Source organism: Athalia rosae, chromosome 4, assembly GCF_917208135.1.
Source record: "Athalia rosae chromosome 4, iyAthRosa1.1, whole genome shotgun sequence".
Lineage (NCBI taxonomy): Eukaryota > Metazoa > Arthropoda > Insecta > Hymenoptera > Athaliidae > Athalia > Athalia rosae.
Window position 1 is genome coordinate 19,437,764 of NC_064029.1, and position 16,928 is coordinate 19,454,691.

A 16,928-nucleotide genomic window follows, 5' to 3' on the forward strand; every position below is an offset into this window, starting at 1 on the left:
ATGTACACGTATCGTCTTTACCAAAGGGTAGATCTCATTGCTAGCACCGGAAATGATAGGTATGCGATTATATATCTTGGTAGCTCGTAAAGCTACAATAAAATCCACAAGAAAAACCATCGGCGATGATTTGCTTCATTACGAGCTAAGTTGGAAATTTTTTACGTCGCCAAGTTCGTCATAGGTTTTCCAAATGGTAACATGTACTTTCTTCACTCGACGTTTTAGCTAAAATTATTAGAAATCCAACGACCTGTAGAGACTGTCGTAATATGTATACCTACTCTGGCTACCGAACGAGTGTATTATATTATCATTATCTTTGATATTATTAATATTATTATCAATATTAATTTTTTTTTCATTATTAGCATACATAGGCAACCGAGTATCACAACCATACACGACGTAGATGTGCATGCACATGAAATTAATTCGTTTGTTTGCAGTGATCACTAGCTCTTCGATTATTTCTACGTTCAATAAAATCGATGTCATACATATGTAGTATGGGTACATAGTACGTATAATATTGCGTGCAATCGTCGCTCGCTATACGGATTCACATAAATTTTTACCATATGTGTGTACAACGCATACAGCTGTCAAAATTATACATTTACCGAGTGAAGTGAGCATATATGGAGCATCATTTTGAAAATGATGAATATTCAACGATGAGTCCATTTTGTAATCTTCACACGAGTCCGAACTCTGGAAAAACCGTATGCTTTTCTTGATGCATAGGCAAATTTGACTATAAAGTAGAAAGGGATACGGAATCGAATCTGTTTACGTACTCGACAAATTTGGGAACAATTTTCAATCAATTATAGAGAAGTACAATGAGAGAACGAAAAAAATGCAAGCCTCGTTACGAGACGGAAAGGAAATTAGTGTGAGGAATAAAAGTGAAAGAACGGAAAAACGAAAGAAAAAAATGAGAAGAATTAACTAAGGAAAGGAAGAAATAAAATAGATCGACAGAAAAAAAGAATTGAAAAGTGGAACTGTTGAAATATTCAGTTCCCAAACCACCTTATATGTACTACCCCGTGTTTGCACAGCAGGCGACTAGAACGAGCGCGGGCTGCAGCACGAGAGAAAAAGTGATGTATAAACGGGATCGAGTGACATGTCACGCTGCTTTCCCAAATTTGTATTCTTTTATGGAATATTCGGGCGTCAACAATAAAAAGTCAGGAAGACTGGTCGGTGCAGTGTTGCGATGCAGTGCACTCTATACCGCTAAGAAAAAAATAAATTTCCATCATTCCGAACTGCAGGACGACGGAGTTTTGAATTTGTCTTTTTTATTTCTTTAGTTTGTCTTATTTGTAGATCTTTTTTTTTTTCGTCCTTCGCCGAGGAAGGCGGCGTTCAGAGAAAGACAAGAGAAAAATTTTTAGAGGATAACGCGGGGAAGACTACAGAATTATCATATCAATGAAGTACACATGTGATCGTCGGTACGGAACGTCCGAATACCACTGCGTCACATGATAAAAATGGAACACCGCTTGAAACAGTGTTCGACGAAGACTCAATTTTTTATGGGCCTCTCGAGCGACGAAATCGCAAGTTTGACCGGATGGTCGGGTATGTTTCGAGATCGATTCGGGGATTCGGAGCGATACGTCCGAAGACTCAACTCCCGCAGGACGCTGCGGAGGAACTTTAAGAGTTTCCGAAGTGTCATCCTGTCCAGTTGTACCTTTGTCGCACTACTGCGTCCACTAGAATAATTCGACTCTCATTTTTCTCGCATTATGCCGGTAAGCGTTACTAATGGCGGCAGTCAGGCCCCACCGCGGGATCCCCACAGATCCAGTATATGGTCACCGTAACTCCGGGGCCCCTGCCCCCGGGCAAGACCAACAATTGGATACGTATGAGACAACATTTGTTTTCGTAACGATATTTCCGTCCAAGGTATAGGTTGAAATTTTACCGGGCTCACACGTGGAAAAAGTAGGATATACACTCGCATTATCCGATAAAAATTAACTGAATAAATATTATCCAACTATGCCAATCTATTAGTCGAGTTTTCACCTCGCAAGTTTCGTTGAGCTCTTTCGAAAAAATTTCAATAAACAAGAAGAACAAAAAAAAAACAAACACAATCGTTCCGTCGCACGTGACTCGGTTTTTCATTTTGTCTCCGAACTTTGAGACTGTCTAGTGATAAAACGGATGAACTGACGACGTCTTATTTTTCTCGTAGCGTAACGATTTTTAACCGAAAAATTTTCCATCGGCTGCGAAACGGTTGAATTTTTTCCAGCGAACTCGAGAAAAACTGTGTCGGGAAACGTAGTTTGAAAAAATTGAACCCATGAAATTTGGAACCATTGAATATCGCACGTCTTGAATTTCATGCACATTGATCTGTATTACTATACAGACAGTTAGTTTGTCACTTCGGATTTTCGTACGAGTAAGTAGGTACGTAGACGACACGCGGACAATACTTTGTGTAAAAAATTTGGTGGTTCCGCAGGAGGGTATACAGAGTGTCGAATGATATTCCTGAGAAAGAACATCGGAATTGTTTAGCCGCATTTATTATATCCATGTATATTTTTTGGGCGGGCTGATCTCGCTCGAGGGCTTGCATGGTATACGTGAGACGGGGTATCGGTAACCCTATATAAGCCTTACCGGACAAGGGTGTAATCTAGTCATTCGTATTTATACCTGTATACCTATATAGGAGGGAAGGTGTGAACTCCTGAACTAAAAAGCTCCCGGCGTGATGTTCCGAAGTCAAAGTCCTCCGGTAACTTCCCCCGGTTGGTTTTATACACCTAGCGCTACCCCCTGCGGAGTTCTAAGCAGATGCTGCGGCAGTCTTTTTCTGTATATCTAAACGAACCGTGATCTAAGAAGTAACCATAAGTTGCCCCTAAAATCGGCCCTCATCTAACCGCCATCCGGAGCTAACTTTTGGCTAATGGGCTCGCGCCCATTGTCATTCATATGTTGTTAGCATTCCTTCTTTTTCAATGACCATGCGACGTGTCCACGGGCGTCCATTTCAAATTCTTTCAAATTCGGCAGAACGATTATTTTCACAGTCTACCATGTACACCTTTACAAATAACGTTGGCCATTCACTCCTGGATAACGCGAATGATCGGATAGAGTAAAAATTATGCGAATGAGTGCTGCAGTTTTCGTTATTTTTCAGCGACAAAGAAGCGGTTTATTTTCGAAATTTTTCAACCGATTTTCCGTCTTACGCGGTATTTCATACACTTCCTCCTAGTTGGAGTTTTCCACATTACATATTCTTTGTTGTTTCCAAAAATTGGGATTCGAAGAGCTCGAGTTATTCACTTCACATTATGTACATACATAAATATACGAGGCGAGTTTTACAAACATACGCATATTGTATAAGTAGGTATATACAGAAGAGCACGTGACAATGAACTCCGCCCTTAAAAGACCCCAACTCAAAAGTCAAAATTCGTACGCTCTTCCAGCAGCACGCATCGCAGTGGGGAAAAATCCATATTCATTGAGAGGGTGAAGCATATATTTATACTCGAGGCCTTTGAATCCAACTTCAAAAATAATTTATACATCTTACGGGCTTCTACCGTATTATACCCATATGTAGTATGTGAGTATATTAAAGCACTCGGCAGGTATACAAATACGTATAAGCTACATACCTACTGTATCGGTATTTTTTGTCTATATAAAAGAGTGAAAATGCTCGGAAATTTGAAGGAATATCAGCGATACACGGATCTGAATCCCGTAGAAATTCAGCGAGTAAAATTCGAGCGCGGTATATAAAATCGAGAGGGTTGTTTTTCCCGTGTATCTATTTGTACAGGTTTCCTCCCGATCCCTGGGGCATAGAAAAGTCTGAAGTATCCGAGGAACCCTGGAAGTGAATTTTCTGGATGATTTATGCGTCGACGCGGCAGCCGCAGCAGCAGCAGGAGCAACAACGGTCGAATCGAAATACAAACAGGTGCCGCGCGACGCCCTCAAGCTGAGTCCAAAAATCATCCAAACGGAAATAAAACATTGCCATAAAGATGAGCGAGCGGATAAGGTACACAACGTAACGCACGTATGCCTCGTACAACCAGAGCCAAACAAAAACCACCCCCTTCTCTGCCTATTTATTCCATCCACTTTGCTATTTTATCATCGTATAAAATAGGAACAAAATATAAAAAAAGCGTTCTTCGTGAAGGGCGGCCCTTTCTTTCTTCACCGATCTCATCCAGGTTCGCTGCACAATATTATTCGAAGGGTATATAAGGATGAAATTGACACGCCTATATACCACAGGTATGTACACATGCGTATAGTTTTCGTGTGTTTATGTAAGATTTGTGGATATACATATGAGAAGATGTCACGTTCGTTTTTACACGGGCGTAGGCAGCCTCCTTCCTCGCGGGGTAATCTATGCGTAAAAGGGAGGGACATAAACTAGACCTAAGCATTGTGATAATCGGACAGAAAGTGGTCTTACGTTAGGGGATTTTCTATGAGTTTGAAGTTGTAGCCTCTAGGAATAAGTAGTCGTGTATATAGCGGGACAGACGCCGCGGATCGAATCTTTTATTATTCAGTCCCGAACTAAATTGGAGGTCGGAAAACGTCGAGTATAATAAAATGTGCTTCACTTTTGTACACGTGTTATTTTCGGTTGTTTCGATTTATTTTATATCTATTCACGACGATAAAGTTCCAAATATTTGTATCAGCAAAGTTATATACTTTTTGCGGATGTATTTGGTAAATGCACGGGGCGTAGTACCGAAAGGGAGAAGAAGAAGAAGAATGAGAAAAAGAAGACCATCCCATTTTCATCCCTCCGATATTCTGCGAGTTGGAAGTTTCTCGATGTCGAGCGGAATAACTGATGCGAGAAAAAACGTATCAAAGTAATTATATCTGTTATAACATTACACAATAAAAATTTGATATTTTTTTTCAAAAAATTACAATCAATGTTTAGTTACTTATTATCGCGACACATTTCAACACCTGCAACGTATACGTGGGTTACTTGGTACGAATTCAAATATTGCTGTGTAAAGTGTGAAAAGTACGTATATATTTATCTTCATATTTATATACTCGGCGTTGCTGGATAATTTAGTACATATGCATGTACTTTACATTCTCTGCAGGTGGGACAGGCTGGGTACAGATGAACTTGTACTGTGTCGTGAATTAATATGCAAGGTATAATAAAACACATCAATTACCCGGTAATCTTGACGCTAACGCCAAACGATTGACACTAAACTTGACATCGTGTCACATCCGACAATAATCTAGGCGGTTCAGGTACCTAATTGGCATCTCTGTCTTTCTTTTCTTCTTATTTGCTTCACTTGTCCGTTCGTTCCACACATTTGGAGGCATGTTCAAGTCTGATAATACGACTCGATGATTCGGTCATAATTAAATTAGCTGAAAAACATGTTTCAGCCAATATTCGTGCTCTCTTTATTTTATTTTATTAGTCTACAAAGACGGGATCCCTGAAAATTTACAATTACTGTTTTTCTCTACTTTCAAAAATTATTTCGAATTTATTTCATCGGGTGTATAAGGTTGGAAATAATCTGAAAAGAGTGGGCAGTGTTTCAGGTATCGTGCGAACGTCGGACAAAACTTATGCGTTTTGTATTGAAACGGGAGGAAGAGGATCGAAGAGTCGGACGAGCTCCTTTCCCCGGTGCAGATACATCTGACAGTTGGAGGATTCTGAACCGTCGGTTGTCCGGAGGCGGGAGAATAGGCGGAGCTTTCAAAGAGCACGATTTTCTCGTTTTGATCCCAGCCTCCCCATCCCCGGTTTCTACCCCCAGGCAACAATGCGTACGATCCCCATGGTGCGCCTCGCCCGGGTCCAGGAGGAGAAAACTCGAAGAATGGGATGCGGTGGTGGGGATCCCTGAATACGTTCATCCGAGCTGAAATCGAAATATCAGTCTTTGCCGAGCCACGCTCAACGTCGTATCGGTCGATCGCATTTTCGATTGATACGAGACGCAGTACGTAACGTGTTATCCATTTCATACCGCCGTCAAGAGAGGTCCTCTTCTTGCGGCGGTCGCTGCGGACCGCGTGCTCCAATTCTTACGCGTATTCCCGCAAAGCTCGCGTTTCACATGGTGTTACCCTGACCATTATTCTTCTGTGAAGAGGAAACTGAAAGACCGTTCCACGTTCGTCACGATGTGTATTTGACGTTGTCCGTTGTGCTGGAATTCGATAATCAAATGCGATTGTTGATCAACCGATTAATGGAAATAAATTGTACGTTTCTCGTGGCGTGCGTATGTCAGAGAAATACGACAGATCTCACTCCGCTCAACTCTCTACGATTCATCTCCGCCGGATTCGATCGTCGGCGACTTCGGGATTCTTGGATTTAAAAATGAAGGTGAGTGGAAAAAATTGTTTCGCACATATTTAACTCGAGGACGTCGTGCGGTCGTCTTCCTTATCCCTCTTGTTACATCGTCCATACATCATCGTACGAAATTAATTATCATACAAGACCGATCTTCAAATTTTGTCACCGTATTTCATAACCGTCTACGCTATGAATAATCAGCTTTATAAATCACAACTCTCCGTGGAGTACGGTACCAATTAATAACTAAAGTGTTATAACGTAAAAGGGAATTCTAACTGTCCCCGTACATCACACGCATTGAAATCTTCGCTGATATTACGCGAGTGCATTCTGAAAGCGCCAGAGTTCCCTCTATTCGGCGTAGGAACTGTTCGGTTTCCCGTAAATTAACTGCGGCGATCATCGACCGAAATGAACCGCAAATTAAAGTCAACCGTATTCCAACATCGCAGTAAGTACAACTTGAATTTGCACTTTTTCGACAAAACGGATCCCACGTTAATTGACTTTGAGACCAACGGTCATCCAATAACGTGCTTGAGGGTCAGAGGTACCGATGTGCAACGGGCTGAGGGGGTCGACGTATAAACCGAATGAATAATTACGAGACTGCTTGGAACAAGAAAAATATCGCTTCGCGTGGTGCCCAAAAATTGATCGCTCCGCACTTCTGTGCGAGGTGTCGCGTGTCTCATGTTTTCAAGTCGAAGACACGGATAGATGTTCGCACATAGACCGCAGATGTACAACGGCTGCTTGTTACTCGTCGTATATCAGTATTATATGTTACAAACAACATTGCCCACGGTTATTTACGGTTCGCCAGTGGGATGACAGAATCTCATCAAGGGTTTCTCGAGGTAAGATTAATCGGTCACTTTATCAAGCGAAAAGTGAACCGTGTTTGAGAAAAAATTTCTATCCATAGTATTTTGAACGCTGAAGACCGAGACGAAGATGCGCCGGCGCTGTTGCATATGCACAGCGCCCGTCGCTACCCAATATCCATAAGATATGTGGCGTTGTAGTTTCAGCCAGTTTCAGGCGTACAGTTTGGCTCATTCCGCGTACATATCTTAGAAACCAAATTACTGCACCGCGGGAGTAGGATGTGGAGTAAGATATGGGAATATTCCAGAAGCAGTCTGTCATCCGAAAATGAATTTAGTTTCTAATTCTATTCATTCGTTATTTTCCCGATCGGCTACGAGCTCGTCTACACACGATGATCACCGGCTTGGACGCGGCGCGTAGCGAGCTCACAATTAATGCGAAGGTTTTTTATTTAAGTTTTTGACATTTCGATCGACTACGGTAGTCGGGAAATGAGAAGTTCCTCGGTTGCGGCTGTAAGTGAACGAAACTCAGCGTGTAAATCTATGCTACGAGACGCTGCCGCAACGTTGCTGCCCGGTCCGTTTGACCTCAACATTTCTCACTTTGACAGTCCATCTCACGTATAACTTGCCTACCGAGACGCGTATTATGAGCAAAATAAATCATCCTACCTATTATTCTTATTGATTACCTGCTGATTGCTTTCTTCACACCATGTATATGGCTATAATCTACATAACAACCACGATACATCGCCTAGCAGCTTCTTCGGACACCGGTCGAGAATATGATATGTACAAGCCTGATAACTAATTATGAATACGTATGTACGATACATAAATGGACAGAGTATTTATACCCGAGTATATAATATCGTATGTGATAGACTCGAGACTTAAATAGTCCGTGACTATCGCAAAAAACCCGTCGCCCGTCGAGCAATAGACGAGAACGTAGGACGGAGGAAACCGACAATATCCGTCAACTACGTAATGACGGTCGTCATCCCTCATTCGCATTCAGAATCGGCGAGCATATCGTTCGGGGATTTTGACAGAGGAATCGAAATTTATCGAATAAAAAATATTGCGTCGATTTGGTGATTTTTTTTTTTTTTTTTTTGCTGGAAAACTAGTATTATAGCCGTGGTACCACGCGGGGGTTGGTCCAAATGTTACGGTTTGGATTAATTATGTATTACAGCATATGAAGTAATGCATATACAAAAGCATATACCCCGGATGGATACATAGGTTTACCGGCCTCCGTGAGCTAGTCGCATTCCATAGTGCAATAAATTACCCTTTTGGGAGGGTCTTCTCTGGCTGTCCGCGGTCGTAAACTTTCGAAAGGGCAGTAAAAACGCCGCGGGTTTTAAACCCAAAACTCTGGATAGTTTTTTTTTCTCTCCGTGTAACCTCAACTGTAATTTTTCTAGCCTGATTCAGATCGAATGCCCCAAAATCCATGTTAGAGGGATAAGCTATTCTAACGCCTGAAACATCACGATATCTGAATATGATGGACTTGGACTTTTACATCATGTGAGAATTATGATAAAAGGCGACATTTTGAAAAGGAGGTCTAGCAGAATCCGAAGGATTCAGAAAGTTTAATGCCTTACATTTACTTGCTGCTGGGTTTTCCTGTGAAAATAAAATTGTAAAATTATAATTACCGTGCCAATTATATTTGGCAGAGCAACCGCAGTTGATTGAGGTGTTGCTAATAAACCTGCTGCAGTATCTGGATTAATTGCGTTACTTGTAAAATTCGCGGCCATATTTGGCTAATTTTGCGTTATAACACGATGTACAATACGCCTAAGACTGTAAAAGTTGATTATAAATCACGAGCGCTGTGTTCAGATGAGAGAGAGCAGCAGCGCGGTGTACTCCAGAGATTTAATTGGGTAATTAACTCATTGATTCCCCGGAGAGACGAACAATGGTTGGAAAAAATCCCCGCGTGAGATAGGCGTTATAATACATACACACCCGGACTATGTAACAATTATAAATATCTGTATGTATGCACATGTAGGTACATACATACACGCTTGTATGTATGTACACGTTATGTACACGACTAACACGATTCACGAAAGACGAAAGTGCCGATGATACGGTGATGATTGTACGACTGATGTCTGGATCACAAGAGCCCTCCAAGTTACGATTAGATCCATCAACCCATATCGTCGAATATATATCACTGTTCAAATTCGAATACCAACATTTTGCTTCTCTCATTGCGAATTGATTCTTTGTGATCGAATTTTTTCTATCGTTATTTTGATTTTCCCTTTTTTGATTGGAAAAAAAAATATTGTGCGAAAAACTTGAAATTTCTTTTTGTCCCGATGATTATTGTGCCACTAAAATTCTCGATGTAATATTTCTAGTTCTTCTGACTCGTAGATTCTGAAATTGAATGGTCATAATATTATATACCAGTAATATTGTAATCTCATCGTCTATTTCAATTTCCAACGACACCGCAGCTGTCAGTAATGGCTTCTGACCAGCACTTGTATGTATGTATGTCAGATCCTCGGATAATTCAACGATCAATATTATGCCTCATATCCATACTTATATACCTATGCATAGGTATGTATTTACATCGTTATTTTCAAATTCGTTTTTTTCTCAATACTCGTGTTACTGAACAGCACATCTGTAATAACGTGCATAAAAAAATACGCGTCATACCAAAAATATCGGACAAAAAACAAAAAGAAAAAAAATCTTGCATGATTCAAAATCGTTTCATCCTTGCTATACTCGCGTGTACGTGTATATAGATACTTACATGTAACGTGATTCAATTATTTCTGCACACACTGCATTTTCATGATGATTTTTGAAAAAAAAAGCACAAGGAAACGCGATAAATTTTTATATACCAGTACATGCAATATTAAGGACTATAAAAATTCATGTGATCCTATAAATTTCTTATGACGCGTGTATGTAACAGACTTGATAATCTATATACTATACGTTCCTATACATATATAACAAGCGGTGCATGACCTGCAAACCGCGCTGCACAGCGATGAACATTATTGTATGATACGTATATTTTACGTGTGTTTTTTTTTTATCTCATACCCTTTTATCGTTAACAGATGAAGAAAAAAGAATTGGTCCCTCTCTATAAGAATTTGTACCGCAGGTATGGGTAATATTTTTTACTTTCTACGTATCAAGTATCGGAGATATTCAAAGACACGTGTTCGTAGTTAGACGCACATATAGGTGAAACTATTGTTCTGTGTATCGCATATTACTCAGCTATGGTTGCCATGTAACATGCCCGCTGCTACATAACGTCTTCACGGGCGCAAAGTTCCCGATGGTTCCTCGCGTAAGCAAAAAGCAGCTCAACGGAGCCGATCGCGGGTACTCCGGAGTAGCTGAAGCGTGAAACTCACATCACGCACGTGTATAACTCGTACGCCATAATAACGATCATTTATCACCTTTTTGGTCATTGATTTTTTTTTCGACTTTTTATTTCATATTATTAATTGAGATTTTGAACCTCTTGATATACCCGCCGACGCCGCGTAAACTGTTTTTTCTTTCGCGTTTTTTTCCTCCTCTCTTTTTGTATTTTGCCACGTCTATTAACATACATGCGTCACGTCTTGGGGTGAAAACATGAACGAAGAACCGAATATCCGATGAGATACGCAGACGGTGGGTGTAAGTGAAATAGTTCAATGAGTCGATTTGTATGATTTGGTTCATCTTTGTGCTTTTAGACGGAAATAGAAACAGACCCGGAGTCTACGGACGCGACTTTCTGCACCGCGGCGACTCTGAAGAACAACAACAACAACAACAACAACAACATCAACAATAATAATAACAGCAACATCAATAACAACAACAGCAACAGCAACAACAATACCAATAACAATATAAACAACAACGGCGACAATGATCCGATGGACATGGAAATGGACAGGCTAATGGAGTGCGGGGGATGCGGCGACAGGGTTCGAGAGCGGACCGTCCTTTGCGTGGGAGGACGAACTTGGCACTCGAGGTGTCTCAGGTGCTGTGCCTGCGCCCGACCCCTTCACGACCAACACTCCTGCTTTCTCAGGGGCATGCGACTCTACTGCCGGCACGACTACGCCATGTGAGTAATCGTTGCTCTTCCATTGCTTCCACCTTCCGCTTTTTCACCCCTTGTTCCAAAAATCAGCCTCATTTCAGTCAAAGACGTCTGCCGATGACGTTTGGACATAAATGCGGATCGTTACGCAAGATCTTACCCCCAAGGTTTCACACTACCTGAATCCTTTTTTCCTCTGGTAAGAAAGGTTCTTTCGCTTTGAAACAATCCACTGTTCAGTAGTCTTGGTAATTCACGTCGTCCGAATGAGAATGAAGACTGGGATTTGGCCATGCGTATGGGGTGATGGAAATAGTAGCCATGCCTACAGGGTGTTCGCAGTTGTATCGCACACGTCGGAGTTTTCGTGAGATGGGGGTGACCCCCGCAGTCTTCGAAAAACTCAAGATTGACTTAAGATCATGCTGATCTTCTTAAGTCGATGTTCGTTCGCTACCATATATGCGGCATCGCACGTACACACTAGCTGTACAATGTGATCGTGACTTTTGATGTAGTTGTACAAGTATACGTACAAGTCGGTATACACCTTACACGAATACGTGTATCGCTCCATACGGAACCACCTATGTATCACGTATCAATGCATCGCAACGTCGCGTCGTTTTTGATCATTTGTCGAGCTTAGTCCCCGCGACGCCTGACACTTCCATAACCAATATCTGGCTCCCTGCTGCATATACCCAAGTTGAATTTGGAAGCTCCCAGGACGCTGGTTATCTCGATCGCATCGATCGGTAGATCTTACCGCTACTCGCGTGCCCCACGAGATTAAGCCGCACGTGACTAGGCAGAAGCAAAATATTCGTTAAAAGAATAAATAAATAAACCGACGTGGTCGTGTTATACCAACTCGATATACGAACGTACGACTCGTATCGTGAGTCCTCGAATTTTCATCTCTCTTCATCCGAGTATAACTGTACGTTCCGTGGCAATGTCTCCTGAAAATGTTCAATTTCTACCGGTACGTTTTTTGTCCAACCTTCATTGCTGTGGAATATCTCGTTAGAAATTAGAAATTTCATTAATTTTGGACCACCCAAACGAGACAATGAACGGTGCGGAACAATTATCAAACGGATAGAAGGGTCCACGGAATGAAATGCGTCCGTATAAGACCGGACCGTTCTCTAGCACGCGATAGTTTTATGCTCCGCGGGCTGGCCCATCACGCAGACCTTTACGTACATGGATGATTCACCTATAACGTAGGTGAAAATACTTATGATACGTAAAAATTACGTACGTGTTCGTGATATGGAAGCGGCAAAGGCCGATCTTGTAGTAAAGATTCGAAGTGCTCGTCGCCTAGGGCTTCGCAACTTGATTAATGTTATGGTCATGTTACACATATATGTACCTACGTATCTATGGATTTTGTACCTACGCGTCCGTCGTACACACTTGCACAATTCTTACTTATGTAAAGGATATTTCTACTAGCTTAAGGCGTTGCGATTATATATTGGAAGGATGTTCGTATGTGGCTTTAGTAGCTATATGGTTTTTTTGTTTGAATTTTTCTTTTTTTTTTTTTGTTCAACCTCTGTACTCGAAGCTCCCAATCAATTTCCCATCCACGCACCCCATATACCAGTTTAAACGTGCATTAGAAATGCGCGAATGGTACACCTATGTGCGTACGCGTGTGTATCAAATTCTTCACGTCACGCATCGTGTCGAAGATTAGAAATTCCCTGAATTTTTCAATTGCTTTTTCATGTTACTAGTTAATTCAATTAGGCATAATATCTGAGTCGTCAAAAATTCGAGATTCAAGTTCACTTCGATTATCACGAACCTACGTCACTTCATTTTTTATACCATTGATCTCGTACTCCTGACCTTCGCGAAAAAGTGTAATCAACTTTGCATTTCAATATTTTCTCGCAGTTGTGAATTTTTTTTCCGCTCTCTCCGTTTTTGACAGGACAGGAAATTAGGCTTTTTTGAGACCTACCCCTCTTTTGGTACCACACTGTATAATATTTAATGCGGTACAAACGTGAGATTGTATAGGTCATCCTGCATTGCAGGGAAAAATGAAGGAGGTTCGGTACAGAGTTCGGAGAGTGGCGAGGAGAATGAGATGGAAAGAGCGAAGCGAAGGTGGCGCGGGATGATTTCTGTCTTTGTATTTCTACCTATGCGGTGACTTTGGTACAAAACGACTGAGGAATCTGCCTCGTAACTCCGGTTGACTGCTGCAGTGACTCGCCCGTGTTCGCACCGCACATACGCATGTGCGCGTGTGAGGGCGAGTTTTCGGAGATGAATAAACGAAAGAAAAAAAAATCCCATATTCACGTGTGCTCCATAGCTTCACGGTTTCATACGTGTGTCGAAAACGCCTGAATTCAACTCGTACCCAGGTATGTACTCCAAATCTAATGGGATCATCGGACTTGGTTATAACTCGAAACTTTGAAACATTATCGGAATTGAATAAAAATCACGAGTAATCGCTTGGAATCATTTCAAATCTTTCGGTAACTTGAAATAATGGAAACGTCGTTAAAGCAACTCTAATATTTGGTAGGAACAGAAATTTTCCGTTTGTGAGCATGGCGAGTGGAATAATTTCACCACGGTATGTTATAATAAATTCTAGCAATATAACGATCTGAAATCTGACGAAATTCAAATGATCTCCGAGTGGATTTGATCCACGGAAATTCGGGTACCACGCGATATACCTACGTAATGTTAAAAAAAAAAAACATCTGTAGCTACGTGTATGATAAACTGTGGCTATGCGAGGAATAATCAGACCGGTATAATATCGACGCCCAGTCACGAATGGGCGATAGAAGCGAGTTGGAAACGAAAGAGAAAGAAAAAAACGCAGAGTACATGAGGAGTTTGTACGCCTGGTCGATACCCTCCTCCAATAGTATTGGTTATGCTAATTTTCTCTACGTAGCGATCGGAACGCTGGCAAGCCTAGGAGCTGCTGCCCTCCTCGCGCACGTTGTGCAGCCCTACCGAACGAATTCTTAATCTGTCTTGTATCTGGGAGTATTCGTGAATTTACATAAATAGTGGCGCCAGGGTTTCGTGTACCTACACGGGGAAGGTTCTAGAGGTGTGTGGCTCGCGCGAGAGCATCCTTTGGATCATTTGGATACACGTATGTACCGAAGTATACACGTACATATAAACGTGGCCATTCATAAATCTCTAGGGCCCAGAGACTACGGCTACCAAACAACCCCGCCCTAATTTATTCATTTGTTTTTTGGTAATAGGCATTATAACTCACGAGGGAATTAAAGTTCTCCAATGACGATGCTGCTGCTGCCGTTGCCCTCTGATCCTACCTGCCGACCATCATCTTTTTGTATAGGAGAAAATTCTATTTCCTGCAGGAGATACTTATACCAGCGCCACGCGCTCAGTCTGTTACTCTCATTAGACGACTGGATTTTGGAATTGTACAAAACTTCATTCACCTGCGGAGAAAACACCCTGATCATCCATGAGATTTGAGGATTTTTCAATTTTCAGGGCTTTCGGGGCGAAATGTGCGAAATGCGGGCGGAGCGTGGGCGCCGGCGACTGGGTGCGGAGGGCGAGAGAGCGCGTTTATCACCTGGCTTGTTTCGCCTGCGACGCTTGTTCGCGACAACTTTCGACCGGCGAACAATTCGCACTGTTGGACGCGCGGTTGCTCTGCAAAGCGCACTACCTAGACGTAGTCGAGGGAAATAACACGTCGTCGTCAGAAGACGGTGATTCCGAAGGTGGAAAAGCAAACAAGGCGAAAAGGGTGAGAACGACGTTCACGGAGGAACAGTTGTCGGTTCTTCAGGCTAATTTTCAACTGGACAGTAACCCCGATGGTCAAGACTTGGAGAGGATAGCCCACGTCACCGGACTCAGCAAAAGGGTTACGCAAGTTTGGTTTCAGAATTCGCGGGCAAGGCAGAAGAAACACTGCAGCGGAAAGGTCAAAACCCAAAGTGAGTCGCTGGTAGCTCGCATTTGTATTAATGTGAATCTTTATCCATTCTTATTACTCCTCAACTTCATCTGTACTCGAAAAAAGGTTGAAATATTATTTCAAATATCCCAGGAATAGGCGACGAGAGTTTCCTTGAACATTTTTCATACCGCACACAGCAATTATTTGACCTCAAAAAGACTCATTTTCAAATAAGCGCAACTTTGTTGAAAATAGACGGCAAATCAAATAAAAAGTCGATAAAAGAATCAAAAGAGAGTTATGACGTTTTTATGCTCGAAGTCATTTTTTCGGTAATTTCACCAAGCTTTATCTTCGCATTTCCCAGTGCACCATTCGCCCCCGCTTCAGCACCACCCCGGTGACCTTTACGGGGGTGTAGGAGTCGTTCAAGGAGTGCAGGGCGCCTACCTTCAAGGAACTTATCAGAGCAGTAGCGTAGGAAGTGAGAGTCCAGGTAGTCCAATGACCCCGATGACCCCGTCGACGCCGACCCTGATGCAGCCCCAATTTTGCCATCAGAGTGGGTAATTTGCTGTTTATTATACTACGTTACGTACAGTTGAACATAATCGAACAACCCGATGTCTGATTATCCGGGCGTAATCCGATTCGACCTTCTCTGACAAATTTTCACAACTTTTCCCCGATTGATTTCAAGGTTATTTTATTATTAGAGCAGGGCGACCTACTTCTGTTGCAGATAATTCTACTCAAACAGGAAATCTTCATGGGGTTAGAGGCGGCTGATAACGTGATCCGAATTACGATGTCAATAATCATACGTTGGTTCGTCGCGTCAAATTGTACAAAGTAAGCTCCGCTTAGGCTATCACCGTTATTATCATTGTCATTATTGTTATTTTAAAAAAATATCGACTTTTGTAAATATACAGATAGGATTTCACATTTTTTATATATTATTTATTTCATATAATTGTCGGTGTCATTTTTTTTTCTTTTAACTGTGTATGATCTATCAATTATCTACGTGTTTTTCAATTCATTCCCGCGTCAATTCATTAGAAGCACCCATAGAAATAAACCGACTGGATTTACGTACTCTCAAAGAAATGAACTCTTCTATATATTTGAAGTAGAACCGATGCTGAATTCAAATTAACTAATCAATTACTTATTCAAGTAATTAGTTAATTAATTAAACTCGGACGTGTGTGAGAAAAATTTCCAAGTGTTAAACATACCCAATATACGCGTTGCACTCTATAGGTATTAAATTAAATTATATACCATATTGTAAATCTATATCATTAATATTAATTATTAAAAAACATGAACTAATCGTACTGTTAATAAAGTGTCATTTATATATCTGTTCATACATCTACGTTCACTCAATTATCGCTGTCAAATCACCTGACACTTCATAATCCGTGTCTTTTCTCGTTCCATATTTTCACCTGCAGTCCATTTCCCAATTCGTGGAGGATCGTAACGTTGAACACCTTCCTAACGATGATGTTCACAACTTACTACCTCGCCATAAATTTTATTACAGAAATCAACGAGAATCACGGAAGAATTATTTTCAAATAATTAATC

At 41.4% G+C, this 16,928-nt stretch overlaps 1 protein-coding gene across 6 annotated transcripts; it reads left to right on the plus strand.

Moving 5' to 3' along the window:
- Window positions 1–5,634: 5,634 nt before the first annotated feature.
- LOC105688277 (LIM/homeobox protein Awh-like) lies at window positions 5,635–16,927 on the plus strand. Of its 6 annotated transcripts, none has more exons than XR_007278018.1 (6): window positions 5,635–6,433; window positions 11,019–11,401; window positions 14,909–15,363; window positions 15,694–15,888; window positions 16,048–16,178; window positions 16,793–16,927. XR_007278018.1 is itself a non-coding variant. In XM_048653964.1 (5 exons), the coding sequence occupies exons 1-5, from the start codon at window positions 6,329–6,331 to the stop codon at window positions 16,113–16,115; spliced, it is 1,206 nt and encodes a 401-aa protein (XP_048509921.1). In that variant the 5' UTR covers window positions 5,636–6,328; the 3' UTR covers window positions 16,116–16,707. The 6 variants fall into 6 exon arrangements, 4 of the variants coding, with proteins under 4 accessions (XP_048509921.1, XP_048509923.1, XP_048509922.1 ...); XR_007278019.1 differs by having other exon boundaries at window positions 5,638–6,433; window positions 16,069–16,178; XM_048653964.1 differs by lacking the exon at window positions 16,793–16,927 and having other exon boundaries at window positions 5,636–6,433; window positions 16,048–16,707.
- The last annotated feature ends 1 nt before the right edge of the window (window position 16,928 follows it).

Coding starts and splice junctions, on each gene's coding strand:
- LOC105688277 (XM_048653964.1), top strand. CDS start 6,329: ATGTCAGAGAAATACGACAGATCTCACTCCGCTCAACTCTCTACGATT. Junction 6,434..11,018: donor TCTTGGATTTAAAAATGAAG/GTGAGTGGAAAA, acceptor TTGTGCTTTTAG/ACGGAAATAGAAACAGACCC. Junction 15,889..16,047: donor GCCCCAATTTTGCCATCAGA/GTGGGTAATTTG, acceptor TTATTAGAGCAG/GGCGACCTACTTCTGTTGCA.